Source organism: Neodiprion lecontei, chromosome 3 (genome assembly GCF_021901455.1).
Source record: "Neodiprion lecontei isolate iyNeoLeco1 chromosome 3, iyNeoLeco1.1, whole genome shotgun sequence".
NCBI classification, from domain to species: domain Eukaryota; kingdom Metazoa; phylum Arthropoda; class Insecta; order Hymenoptera; family Diprionidae; genus Neodiprion; species Neodiprion lecontei.
Window position 1 is genome coordinate 20,627,232 of NC_060262.1, and position 12,859 is coordinate 20,640,090.

Below are 12,859 nucleotides of genomic sequence, written 5' to 3' on the forward strand. Positions count from 1 at the left end.
CAGTTACGCAGAAGTGTAGCCATCATCGCCATTTTGTATTCATTGTTGAAATTGAAATGCCAAATTATATACCGCCCACTAAAATTTATTTACTCTCAATTTTGTTTACCCCAATAGCTAGTTAAAATTATAAAAAATAAAGTTCGATAGACTGAGTAATATACTTAACTGTTTATCACCCGTATAAGAAATCAGCCAAAAGGCAATAAATTAGCTAGTGTAGCGATCCCTTGACACATAAAGCGCTCAAGCAGTCAAATTCGTTCCTTTATGATTCATATCCAAAGGAAAACGTTTAGAATTATTTTTCACTGCTATAGAAGTTGAAAACATAGAATAAAAAGTTATATATCAAAGATAATTAATAAACCAATACAGAGTTCTGAAATTTACAAGACTCCACCCCAAATGTGAATAGTTTTGATACGAGTAGTTTGCGCATCACGAGTGGTCGTGGTCTTTGCACGTGGCCTCCGATGCTTTCTGCTATCAACCGCTACTCTCGGTAGAAGTTTTAACGTTTTAAAAGATCGCTTTATTTCGTTATAATAGGCATAAGTTGCATTCACCGTTGTTGTAAAAATGATCAAAGTACTGAATCACTGTTGTTTCGATGCTCGCGCTAGTCTTACAGATAACCTTAAATCCTATGTTACAACCCTTGACGCAATTCCCTACGAACTCGGATAACTAGTTTCAAGACGAATACAACTGGCTAGGATATTATTACGTATATTATACTGTGAGTGTAATAACATGTAACACTTTCAACGAAGCAAAAAACATTGTTAAATTACTTTTAGGCTAATAATCGAATACAAGTAACCTAACTTTAACTGATATTTGCCCGCCGTCTTATCTGTAGCAAAAGCATTGATAAACTAAAAGGAAAACTTGTTACTAACGTCATCCGATCGATTCATACCCGCAATTACCTAAGTTTCACAGTCCAATCATCACAACACAACTCCATCAATACCCTTTGATTTCAGAGAATGAGCATAGCTCGTGGGGTGACCCAACTTGGAAGTCGGGTCAATCAACTGAAAGAACAAATATTCTCACCAAAAAACTTATTTTACACCAATATCGCAATTTCCGTATCTCTCTCCGGCGTTGGTGACATTCTAGAACAGCATTACGAAATTCTTCAGGTAACGCAATTCCGTATTTTTTATAAATTCAAAACTCATAGCTAATACATATTAACAAACATAAGTATACTTACATTCAGGGTACCTGGGAAAAATGGAGTCCTGTAAGAACAAGACACATGGCGATATCTGGTATGTCCGTCGGCATAGTGTGCCATCACTGGTACAGATTTCTAGATCGAAAAATGCCGGGTAGAACAATTGGCATTGTCTTAAAGAAGGTATTGGTTGACCAAATGGTGTGCTCTCCTCTTTGCATAGGAATGTTTTTTGTAACATTGGGTATACTGGAGAGAAATACCTGGACAGAGTTTAAGCAAGAAATCAGAGACAAAGCCCATCAGTTGTATCTCGCAGAGTGGATTGTCTGGCCACCTGCTCAAATCATTAATTTCTATTTCTTACCCACCAGGTTCAGGGTGCTATACGATAATACCATATCTCTTGGCTATGACGTGTATACCAGCCAGGTTAAACACGACAAACCAGTAGCTGAAGATAAATCTGAATAACTCAGGCATTTGCTAGATTTATCACTACTTACCTAGTTAATTGAAGATATTCTGTTAGAAATTGACAAGAATATTATACCATTGAATTCAAATCGATGTCATGTACTACGAAAGACGAAATTCATGTTAGTTTTAATGTATCTAATTACTACAAATATGACTCTGGGAAATGGTACCAAGTGCTTTTAGATTTAAATATTATTTATATCACAATCATAATTCAATTGCGGTTTCTAAAAACCATTGTATAAAGTACAGAAATATTAAATTATATATGTGCTAGAAGCAGTGTAAGAAAGAAGAATCAACTGTACATAGGGGTATTTACAAAAGTATGAGCAATAGCAGATTTTAATAAATTCAACGATTCTTTAAAATTTCTGTCGAGGGGTGAATCACAAGTGAAATTTGGTATACAGTAGGTAGGTAATATTATGAGATGTTTGGAGATGATAGGCGAAATTACAGAAAGATTTTGGTGAATTATCAGACTTTTTTTTAAAGATATCTAGGGATTCTTACAAATACTGCAAGAATTCGAAGAATTTTGAGACATTTTTCAAGATATTGCAGCGCAATAATAAAAGAAAACGTTGGGTGATGTTGAAGAAATGAAAAATTGTACGAAATTTCGACAGTGGATTACCCCTCGATTTTCGTTTCCGTACTTTTAAACACGATCCTAGTTCATTAACTGGCAGTGAAACAACGATGAAAATATTCAAAACATTCCATCGTGTATACCGATTGGTACCAAGACAGCAATAAAGAGCAACAAGTTTCGCGCAACATGCCTCCAGTCATTTGGTACAGCATAAGGGGCCAGAACATGGGTCAGCCGGCAAATCTAAAGTGGTAAAAAATATTTCAAAGCATTTTTGCATTTTCATAATAAAATTAGATGACCAATAACTGTGGTTCTTACCTCGTGACTTGCGCAGATAAAAATAAACGATGTGACTAGCAGATTGAGCACTGGAAATCGTGGTAGTAGAACTAAAACTCCATGGGAATCTGCAGCCAGCCAAACGTGTCCCTGACCAACAAGCGTTTCCAGACTAATCCGACCTAGACCAGCCAAAAGCGCAGAGTGCTTTCCTCGCAGAGCCAGTGATGCATTTCTTAGTACAATGTATCCGACGATCTAAGCACATGTCACAAAATTTTTACATTCGATTACACACTTATACATGAATGGACAATAGTGTTACTTCATGCTGGCACAACAGAGTTTTTCAGCTTCAACAGATATTTAAATTACCGGTATAAAAGCGACATAAGAGTGAACTTCTTCACATTCTGAGGCAGAATGGCAAATCATTGTGAATGTACTATACGCAGCAAGAGAAACTAGTGCCAGTACAGGGGCCAGTGCCATTCCAGGAACATGATCAAGCCTCTGCAGCACTAGCAGACCTGCACCGAATCCAACACCCCAAGCAACACTGTATCTGTCGACACGCCATCGGGACCACCATTCGCGTATATCGTCATCTGTGGTTACGAAAAGTGCCTTCCATGGGCGGGTCACGAAAACCTTCTCAAAAAACACCTGACCGGATTTCGATCCAATGATTAATATTAGAATGGATGGTCAACAATATTTTTATCTCTAAATATATTAAACCAACCTCGGACATGTAGAGAATAGTTATGACACTCATAAGTCCTAGTAATTTTAAGGCTAGGTATAACAACGCCCTTGGGCCGTGCTCAGCCAAACTCCCTGAGTGAACTCTAGGCGGTAACCAAGCCAAGACATACACGACCAGGAACCAAAATGAGACCAGTGGAACGAAGTGGTAAAACTGATATGGTCGATTCATACACAAGCATAACGATACAGTGAGCAAATTGAGCCTGAAAAGAACCTAGAGAGCATCGACAGGTAGTAAGATTTTTAAATTGTTTTCTTTCTTTTTCTTCTTTGCGGACAAAGAAAGGACGAATTTTCTTGCCGCCAAATTCTCTTACCCTCGCAAATCTGACCAGGGATACATCCCCCCTCTGCCAGAAATAACAGAAATGCCCGTAGCCTGATAGAAATAAGTAAGCAGAATTGATCAGCCTTAAGTGCATGTAAATCGGGAGAACATTTCTTGCTCCCGTTACATGGTATATTAGCACTACAGCTTGCATAAGTCCTCGCAACTCATCTGTTTGCTCTCTGTTTAGAGCTCTGGGTCCTCCCTCTCTTTCCTCGGTAAAAAACAGACCGAGAGCCAATATGTATCCCAAGGGTAACCAGAAGCTGAATTCGCTGTAGTATTTGTTTTCTTTCATGAAGAAATTCGTCCTGTAATGTTTCAATACAAGTTTAAATTAAAATTTCAGTATCTTGAACATGATGGGTTCTGGTGCCCAGCTTACCTGTCGCATAGGTAAAAATATGCCAAAATAACTGATAGAAGTGCCAGTGAGGTAATTAGTGAATAAAAATTCTTCTCCTGATTTTGTTCAGACTTAGGATCATCGCATTCGGTTAATTCATCGTTATTTTCCACCTCCTGGAGCATCACTCGCGAGTACAAGTGGCCTGAACGGTACTGATTAATCCTTCGGTAAATCCAAGCACTGGTACCCATTACTGTGCTGAACGATCAAAGCATACCAATTAAAGAAACAGGTTGTTAGGAATGAGAGAGAGCAATTTTTTAACTCTCACCACAATGCTAAGACAGAAAATGTCAGCAGTTGTAAAGTCGTGGCAGCTTCTGGATAGCTGCAACAACTGCCATCATCAAAATTCATGTGATCATTACAGTACGTGTTAAGCAGAAGTTGTACTTTGTGGCGCAGCGACAGAGGGCTAGCCAGATAGCCGTCTGGACTTTGTTCCAAGACTCCAGCACCAACCAATTTACTGCTCTCCCAAAGATGGGCCGAACTGTGAGACAGTATCTGTTGAGTGTTAAATTTTTTTTTCTTCTCTTACCGAGTTTAGTTGGGGGGGTATATGATAAACGGCTAAAAAATTGGGTGACTTTCGGGAATTTATACCTCAACAACCGATGATTCCATTCGTTTGCGATGTATTTTATTCAGACGTGTATAGATCAAACTTCTTTCACGTGTTTTTTTATTCAAATTATTTTTCAGCAGCACTGTTATTGACGATAAAGTCAACCATTTCACTTGGTGGCATCTTTTGAGGTGCCTATGATATATCAAAAACGGCTCAACTAATGTACTTATTTGGTGCCAATATTCTTGGATAGTTAATCCTCTTCGCTACCATGTCACTTTTTTGCCAATTACAATTTTTTTCTACTTTTTCGTCAATTAAATAAAAATTTCCTAAATTTTGCTTCAAACAGGTGCCATTTTGGCAGAGAAAAAAATTCTTGTATGAGAAAGAGGATAAACTGGCCAAGGATACTATCTTTAAATTTAGAGTAAATTCATAGGCCATATTTGAGTTTTCGTGGACACCTTGAAACATGTCAACGAACGAAATGGTAGACATTATTAAAAATAACAATGCTTTCTACTGATTAATTCAAATCAAGAAAAATGTATGCAGATAAAGCTCGATCTACAGACTTTTGAACAAAACAAACCCCATCAAATTGAACAATTTGTAGTCAAAATGTCAATTTATGAAATTCACCCACTTTTTATGCTCTTCATATGCATATACCCCATTAATCGTTCTTAATTGCTAATACATCTTATTTTTTTTTTTAAAGTTAAAATGATGTCTTGAAAAATGTCTGCTCTGAATCACCTCCGTAGCTGCCTTGTTGCATACATTGATCTTTGTGTTGTCGATACTGGAAAGTTGCGAGGGAAGTCTTTCCTTCAGTACTGGATCCTGCATCATCCAAAGAAGTCTAATTCCCTTTTCAGCTAAGGCATCTGCAGGTTGCACGAGTCTGACAAGTCCTCTACTGTAATCGGTATACAACTTCACCTCGCTAGCGTTGTTTACTAGAATATCAGCTGCTGCACACCCGGCAACTACCATACTTGGCGCTGGGCCATCCTAAAATATAGCAAATCGCTTTTCATTTGAAACTTTAAATTTGTTTTGGCTTGATATTGCTGTCAGTGATTCTTACACACCATCCAGCTTCTGAAATCTTCTGACATAGTATCATCCAATCTCGGCCGCCACAGGAACTGTACATTTAGTTTTAATTGTACGTCATTGAAACTCAAATCTGCATTCTCAAGCAGCTTTGCTGAGTCCGCAGGTTTTCCATCGACGCTGAACTGTGATACAAACGACTTGTACAATTGCTGAACCCTGGCATCTCCGGTGAATACAAAGTGGTTTCGGTGACCCATGAATGCCAGATACCTGAGGCATCTCCGGCTGTCCCTAAGATTATATCAGGACCAATTTGAAGAAATAAGTAGAATAAATGAAAGGTGTAGATTAGGCTCAATAATTCAGTTGAAACTAAAATCAGATTCCCCAGATCGACAATCAAGAATCATCCGAAGTAATGTTATGGGTCGATTGTGTGTCTTGCAGTTCTGATGTTTTTACGTATTTACCAGTTATAGTCTTGCTAATTAATTAAGAAATCATTCTGATTTGCTATATTGCCTTGAAAATAAAAAAATCCACAAAATAAAAAATAATTGTAAGATGTCAAGTTGTAGCATTTGAATTTAGTCGTAAATTATCCAGTTCTTTAACCAAATAGATTTCAAGTCATGAAACGTAGGTATCAGTTTCCATGTATATAGAGATAAGAAATATTGACTATAAGATTAAGTTGCTCAATATGAAGTGAAGTAATTTTTCCCCTGTATCAAAAGTTGGAACTCCTAACAACTCTCTGAAATTGTATTTTCAAGAAGTGATAGATTAACGAATTTCGTTCACTAACATGCTGTTATAGAGCAATATTTTTTGGATACTTAAAAAATATCATCACACATTATGCATAATAGTATCTGTAAATAACTGTAAGACCCAATTTATAATACGAGGAAAATTTTTTTGCACATGATTTTCCCCCGTAATGTAAAATACTTGAGAGCTGTTTCGAAGTGATTTTGAATTTCAGCTAAAGCGTATTGTGTATCCTACTTCAGAAACACAATTAGCTGGAAGAAAAGTGAGAAAAATGTATTCTTTTGTGATTCTACACTCCATTTACAAAAAAAAAAATCCATGCCAATTAAAGCTTCTTCATAACAAAATCGAATTCTACAGCTAGAGGACAAGAGAATCTCACAGTTTTGTTTTCGATGGTTCACAAAACAAAGATTGCTTTCCAGTAAATAACTATTGATTGGAACTATTTAAAATAGTTACGTTTGGGTATAATGATGCATCATGCATCCATAGGGTTGCCATTCCTTGTCACCTTTATACCTTCCCTCAGTCAAAAGCCATCTGCATGAGTCACTCCCTTAAAATTCAAGGAAAAATTGTGCAGAATAAAGAAAGAAGTAATGAGATTTTATTCTCACAAATATTCTTTACCGTAAATAAGATGCATCACACCATGATATACGATGAAACAGAGAACTAAAGCTGCGGCAAGTTTTTTTGCACTAGCAACAGTTATCAGGCTTATGAAGTGCTCTGCGGACGTCATTCTTTGTTCTTCTGTTTAATTTTTCGTTGTATTTTTTTTTTTTTCTCTTAACGCCGCAAGCGGATTATTTGAAATTTCTGAAATTATCCCATTCCTTAAAAAATTTCTTTCACCACCGGCACCGAAACCTTTTTCCTAGTAGGCACCATAACCTCAAACCACCTCGGTAGCTTGAAACAAGATATTTTGTATTTTTCATATGGCGTGAGTAAACATTGTCAAGTTCAAATCTTATTCCGGAAATAATCGCAGTGATTATTTTACATCGACATTTTTTGTTTCCAATTTTTACACGCCGCAACTTTAAACGTCAAACCGTGATTAACGCGTCAAGTCCCAGAAGAGATGCAAAGTCAAGTTTGAATGTCAGATATATTTGTAATTCCAGGTCAGGTTAGATTCAATGGCTGAATGATTTTGGACATTTTGGACCGGTTTGAAACTGACTGCATGCGGTGCACTTTGAGCGCGATTTCCTCAGTTTTCAACTAATAGCAGCGGAAAAAATCTAGGAAAAACATTCTGAAAAAAAATTTGCATCGGCTGTTCTCAATGATCTATAGCTCTAATTAAAATTGCCCAATTTCAATTCGTTGTTAGTATTTCTTAAACTTCAAAATATACCCAATTGAATGATAAGAATGGAAAATGGAAACACAAATCAAAAACCCACCCATAATATTAATAATTACTCTGGCGATTTCATGAACAATACAGACAAAATTCAAAACCTATGATACAAATTTACGTTTGTGTGTAATCGATGTATATTATTGAATAAAGAGTTAGATCATCGAAAGGTCTAAGATAATATATAGCACGAAAGCGAACGATTAAGGAAATTAATTTTACACTACTCCAAAGGAAAACCGGAGTCATCATCAACTTTTCAAGTAGCTACCTTTTAGTATTTGTATGATTATACCTATGTATGTATGCATACCAGGGTGTGTAAATATAAATCATTTTTTTCTTGGAAACAGGTTCTAAAGTTTTGTTTAGGTATATAAATGCGCCTGTTAAAATTTAACATTAAGATGTTGCGCATTGCACTTTTCTATTTTTGATAAGAATAACATGAGAAAAATTGGTTTTGCTCTTCTGATTTTCACAATTAGCTAACGATGCATCGTACAGAAGTAACAGGTCCCTAAATAATTTTTGATCTCAAATAACTTTTGAGAGAGTATATTTATCACAAAATGATAAGGGACCTTTTTTGCAGATAATTCAGTTCCCTACAAAAATATACCTGTGAATTTTCTGTACGCATCTTTAGTTAGTTATAAAAATCACCAGGAGCAAAAACCATTATTCGCATGTTATTCTTGTGAAAAATAGAAAAGTAGCTTAACTTTCAACAGGCGTATTTTTGTACCTAAATGAAACTTTTGTACCTGTTTCTGAGAAAAAAAAAACAATTTCTTTTTGACACACCGTAATTCATACGTAACATGTCGTGTATATATAAATATATATATAAATATATTTATAAATATATTTACAAATATATTTATAAATATTGGGGCTCTGTAGAGGCACCTAAGAAACCAGAATCTGTGCTACAGAAATCAATAGTGCCAGATTGTATAATTGTCACATTTATTTACAATTGTTTTTAATCAGTATAATGTATAGACACAATAACTAAACCCTAATATTTAATCACAACCACGTATTTGACTAATTTTAATATATCCCAGATTGAATAATAATATTGTACAATACACGCGTCATATGAATTATAATTTATGTCTTGAAATATTGCACATTGTAAAAAAGCCTCTTGAAAAATCTACGATCTTACTCATAGAATTTGTACAACACATTTTAAAAATGTCTTGATAAATATTGTAGGAAATTTGAGAATGAATATTTTTTTGCCTTATCTATATACAAACACACGCATAGACGTTACAGAAATTACATAATCGAAACGTCAAATTTTTTGTCTATGCTTCTCAATTGGTGATGCGAATAAAATTTCTTCAACTCGCTAATTTCTGTACAGCCTGAGCTGATCTTCAAGCTGTTCCATTGAAGATACTTGAAAGGTATCGCTTTGTTCTTGGAGCAGCTTTAGGATGGCTGCTAACTGCTGTGCCTCCGCTCTGAAAAATATAAAGTATAAACACTAAAATGTGAAGATCAGTATTTTCGATGAGGAAAATCGACTCAAATACTCTTTCTCTATCGAACGTTGCTCCGGCGTGAGGTGTTTCTCAGCCAATTTCTGTTTCGCCAGTTTGTACTGAGTTTGCAAACTGCAGCGCTCTGCCTCAGATCCCATCTTCGCATCATGCTCACTATTTTCTACTGCCTTCTGTAATAATTAATCACTGATAACGATCTCCCAAAAGTTTAGTCACGCGACGTTGACAGTCATATTTTGTGAAACACACCTGCTTTATATCGAAAAAAGAACGCCCCCAGAAATTTATGCCAACAGCCAGGCACGAGATGATCATGCTGAAAGTGTAGAACCAGGTCAAATTGGCGTAATAAATTTGAATATTGCCAGCTAAGTCGTCGAACATCTCTATTAACGCGCACTCATTATTTTTTTCTCAAACGAAGATAAGTGTCCCGTGTCGTACGTATCACTTCAAGGTTAACTCGCATCGTAGCAGAAACTAGCAGAAGACGCAACGCTGACAGCCAGCAGACGGCGTGCGTGCGATTTACGATAAGCTACATAAACACACGTTTGGAAAGAGACCTGCACGCGTGGATATTGATAACATTGCATTTCGGGTTCCTTGAATAAGGCTCAAGAAACTGATTTGAGAAATGTCGAAGAAACTATTACCACGGGTGAACAGAATTTCGAAGTTATTTCAACCTCTGAATATCGTACCGAAAGACAGTAAACCCAGAGATGAAGCATCCTCCAAAAGTTATAAGGTACGATTCCCAAATTCATTGATGAATGCCAAATGTGTCGGCATGCTTTCTTCCTCTTGCTAATGTTTATTCTTATTTTTATCCAGCTTATGGTAGATATGGGGATAATTCGCCAGTCAAGCAACGGGATGTACAACTTGTTGCCTCTGGGTTTGCGAGCCTTGGAGAAGCTCAATACTCTCGTTGATGATGAAATGGCAAATATAGATGCTCAGAAAGTACTTCTGCCTCACCTTATACCGAGCACGCTGTGGAAGGCAACTGGTCGATTAGAAGTTGCTGAAAATGAGCTATTCATGCTACACGATCGGCATCAAAAACAGTACATATTAAGTCCTGTACGCTAAATTTTTATCGATCACTTGATTTTTACTAGATATAAAAAGCAAACGTATTTGGATGTTGCTGTAAAATCCTGCAGGCCATAGCCCGGACTGCATTGATATACTAAAAAAACATGTAGGAAATCAAAATGAAAGCTTCTAAATCAGATCGATTTGATAAAAATTGTTGTCAGTCTCATTTGGAGATTACACTTCTGCTAAAGAAGTTTTCAGTATCAGAATCTACTTTGATATATATTTTTCCACATCCTTTTATAGCAAAGCTATTCAGTTTCTGTTAGCCAATTCAGTCCAGAATGAATATTGAATTTCTTTATATTTAAAAAATCTAATGACCGTTAACATGAAAAGTAAAAAATGAGATTGAAGAGGTATACACAAAAAAATTAACATTTTCTCTGCAATTTATTACAACTTATGTCGCATTTCCTCATTCCCAGACCCACGAGGAAGCCGTCACCAGCCTAATCGCCTCCGTTAGTCCATTGTCAAAGAAGATGTTACCAATCAAACTGTATCAGATCTCAAGCAAATGGCGAGACGAAATGAAGCCTAGATTGGGTGTCTTACGAGGACGAGAATTCATTATGAAGGACCTGTACACATTTGACGCTGACTTGGATAAAGCAAAGGAGACTTATGACCTGGTGTGCAAAGCTTATGACAATCTCTTCCAAAAAATAGGCGTCGAGTTTGTAAAAGGTTTCATTAAAAACTGCTGTTTTCTTCTAACCCAAAGCTTTTTCTTCAAAGGCAAGCAAATTGGAGTTCATTTTTCTGAATATGTTTTCAGTCGCTGCTGACACCGGCATCATTGGTGGTTCATTTTCTAATGAATATCACTATGTATCAAATATCGGAGAGACTGTTGTTGTTAGTTGCACTAGTTGCAACTACTTTGCCACCACTGAGATTCACAACAAATCTAGTTGCCCGCAGTGCCAACGAGAATTATGCCATAACACGAGTGTCGAGGTAGTTTTTGGGGGAGGTGTATACGAGTAGAGGGCTGAAAAGGTCAGCGAATTTTGAAAATTCCTTGTTCTGTAATCGATTATTTCATTTGGTTGGGGTTTGTGTTTATTTAGTAGATCGAGGTTAGTTTAGATATTTTTTTAAATTAAAATTAATTGCTGGGTAGCATTGTTATTGATAATAAAGTCAACCATTTTGTTGGGTGACATATTTCGAGGTGTCCCCAATATTTCAAAATAGCTCAACTAATTTACTTCTTTGGAGACAGTAGTCTTGGATAGTTGTTTCTTTTTGCCATGATTTATGGTCTTTTTTTTTCTTACACACAAAATAGTGACCGTTTGAAATTGAAAATCGATTTCTGGTTCGAAATTTACATTTTTAATCGAACCAGGTATTTTTTTAGTTATTGTAAGCATTGCAAAACATTTCACTGTCGAAATGATTGATGTTACTGTTAATATCAATGCTTTCTGTAAATTGATTCTTAAACAAGCAGATGTGGGCTGATCTTGAAACATCAAGATCTAGTGAAAACTCAACTTAATAATTTTTTGTTAAACAATTTAATAATTCGTTGTCGAGATAATTCCAAAAATTCACCCAATTTTTCAGCTCTCTACTCGCATCTACCCGCGTAATAAGATGCAGATTCACTGTCATCACGTTCAACTATATTTTATGATTCGCTTGACATTCTGAAGTACGTCCGTTTTAATTTCAGGTAGGACACACCTTTCTCCTGGGAACCAAATATTCTGAACCTCTAAAGGCCACGTATACAGCCAATGGAAAACCAGTACCATTGGTAATGGGGTGTTTTGGATTGGGTCTAACTCGAATTCTTGGAGCAGCTCTTGAAATTTTATCAAGTGACGAAGAACTGAGATGGCCCCGCCCTTTGGTACCCTACAACGTTTGTGTGATGCCCCCAAAGGTGAATTTGATCACATATGGCCCACATCTCTATGCAAATTCTCATCTCTGAATCTTTATTTAGAATGGGAGTAAAGAAGCCTCAGCATCTCGTTATGCGGACGATATTTATCAAGTTATTGAGCAATCTGGTATAGATGTGATTCTCGATGACAGAACCCATTTCACAATTGGTAAACGCATGATCGATGCTAGGAGAACTGGGTATCCATATATCGTAGTGGTCGGAAAAAGATCCACTGAGCCCAGGCCAATGTTTGAAATACATGATCTTTACGAAGATAAACGGCTGGATTTAAGTTTCGAGGGAGTCATAGATTACTTGCGTACTACAAACGACGACCAAACCACTCGGTACGAGATGAACGAAGTGCGTTATAAATCAAATTAGTGCAATAATAGTAAGAAGTGTGATATAGGCTATGTAGGTAATAAAATTCCGTAATGTTTTCATGTACCATGCCGAACGAGGACAT

At 36.5% G+C, this 12,859-nt stretch overlaps 4 protein-coding genes across 7 annotated transcripts; 2 read left to right on the top strand and 2 right to left on the bottom strand.

The window, feature by feature from the left end:
• The first annotated feature begins 69 nt into the window (after positions 1 to 69).
• Positions 70 to 2,043, top strand: LOC107227746 (mpv17-like protein 2). Of its 2 annotated transcripts, none has more exons than XM_015668963.2 (3): positions 70 to 505; positions 993 to 1,154; positions 1,235 to 2,043. In XM_015668963.2, the coding sequence occupies exons 2-3, from the start codon at positions 996 to 998 to the stop codon at positions 1,664 to 1,666; spliced, it is 591 nt and encodes a 196-aa protein (XP_015524449.1). In that variant the 5' UTR covers positions 70 to 505; positions 993 to 995; the 3' UTR covers positions 1,667 to 2,043. The 2 variants fall into 2 exon arrangements, with proteins under 2 accessions (XP_015524449.1, XP_015524448.1); XM_015668962.2 differs by having other exon boundaries at positions 430 to 742.
• A 147-nt stretch (positions 2,044 to 2,190) lies between these two features.
• LOC107227744 (N-acetylneuraminate 9-O-acetyltransferase) lies at positions 2,191 to 7,250 on the bottom strand. 2 transcript variants are annotated; one of them, XM_015668960.2, is made up of 11 exons: positions 7,110 to 7,250; positions 6,939 to 7,035; positions 5,732 to 5,990; positions 5,394 to 5,651; positions 4,332 to 4,567; positions 4,037 to 4,258; positions 3,641 to 3,962; positions 3,298 to 3,537; positions 2,928 to 3,218; positions 2,592 to 2,810; positions 2,191 to 2,513 (listed from the first exon to the last, which is right to left on the bottom strand). In XM_015668960.2, the coding sequence occupies exons 1-11, from the start codon at positions 7,222 to 7,224 to the stop codon at positions 2,388 to 2,390; spliced, it is 2,385 nt and encodes a 794-aa protein (XP_015524446.1). In that variant the 5' UTR covers positions 7,225 to 7,250; the 3' UTR covers positions 2,191 to 2,387. The 2 variants fall into 2 exon arrangements, with proteins under 2 accessions (XP_015524446.1, XP_046591688.1); XM_046735732.1 differs by lacking the exons at positions 6,939 to 7,035; positions 7,110 to 7,250 and having other exon boundaries at positions 5,728 to 5,922.
• Positions 7,251 to 8,809: 1,559 nt separating this feature from the next.
• Positions 8,810 to 9,762, bottom strand: LOC107227759. Of its 2 annotated transcripts, none has more exons than XM_015668986.2 (3): positions 9,627 to 9,762; positions 9,408 to 9,547; positions 8,810 to 9,335 (listed from the first exon to the last, which is right to left on the bottom strand). In XM_015668986.2, exons 1-3 carry the CDS (start codon positions 9,759 to 9,761, stop codon positions 9,221 to 9,223), a joined length of 390 nt encoding a protein of 129 aa, XP_015524472.1. In that variant the 5' UTR covers position 9,762; the 3' UTR covers positions 8,810 to 9,220. The 2 variants fall into 2 exon arrangements, with proteins under 2 accessions (XP_015524472.1, XP_015524473.1); XM_015668987.2 differs by having other exon boundaries at positions 9,408 to 9,544; positions 9,627 to 9,761.
• A 205-nt stretch (positions 9,763 to 9,967) lies between these two features.
• LOC107227758 (probable proline--tRNA ligase, mitochondrial) lies at positions 9,968 to 12,840 on the top strand. Its single transcript, XM_015668985.2, has 6 exons — positions 9,968 to 10,128; positions 10,215 to 10,466; positions 10,913 to 11,174; positions 11,266 to 11,447; positions 12,172 to 12,384; positions 12,448 to 12,840. The coding sequence occupies exons 1-6, from the start codon at positions 10,015 to 10,017 to the stop codon at positions 12,772 to 12,774; spliced, it is 1,350 nt and encodes a 449-aa protein (XP_015524471.1). The 5' UTR covers positions 9,968 to 10,014; the 3' UTR covers positions 12,775 to 12,840.
• The last annotated feature ends 19 nt before the right edge of the window (positions 12,841 to 12,859 follow it).

Coding starts and splice junctions, on each gene's coding strand:
- LOC107227746 (XM_015668963.2), top strand. CDS start 996: ATGAGCATAGCTCGTGGGGTGACCCAACTTGGAAGTCGGGTCAATCAA. Junction 1,155..1,234: donor AGCATTACGAAATTCTTCAG/GTAACGCAATTC, acceptor ACTTACATTCAG/GGTACCTGGGAAAAATGGAG.
- LOC107227744 (XM_015668960.2), bottom strand. CDS start 7,224: ATGACGTCCGCAGAGCACTTCATAAGCCTGATAACTGTTGCTAGTGCA. Junction 5,652..5,731: donor AAGATTTCAGAAGCTGGATG/GTGTGTAAGAAT, acceptor GCTATATTTTAG/GATGGCCCAGCGCCAAGTAT. Junction 3,219..3,297: donor CTATTCTCTACATGTCCGAG/GTTGGTTTAATA, acceptor AAATCCGGTCAG/GTGTTTTTTGAGAAGGTTTT.
- LOC107227759 (XM_015668986.2), bottom strand. CDS start 9,761: ATGTTCGACGACTTAGCTGGCAATATTCAAATTTATTACGCCAATTTG. Junction 9,548..9,626: donor CTTTTTTCGATATAAAGCAG/GTGTGTTTCACA, acceptor TAATTATTACAG/AAGGCAGTAGAAAATAGTGA. Junction 9,336..9,407: donor CAACGTTCGATAGAGAAAGA/GTATTTGAGTCG, acceptor TATATTTTTCAG/AGCGGAGGCACAGCAGTTAG.
- LOC107227758 (XM_015668985.2), top strand. CDS start 10,015: ATGTCGAAGAAACTATTACCACGGGTGAACAGAATTTCGAAGTTATTT. Junction 10,129..10,214: donor CATCCTCCAAAAGTTATAAG/GTACGATTCCCA, acceptor ATTTTTATCCAG/CTTATGGTAGATATGGGGAT. Junction 11,448..12,171: donor GCCATAACACGAGTGTCGAG/GTAGTTTTTGGG, acceptor TTTTAATTTCAG/GTAGGACACACCTTTCTCCT.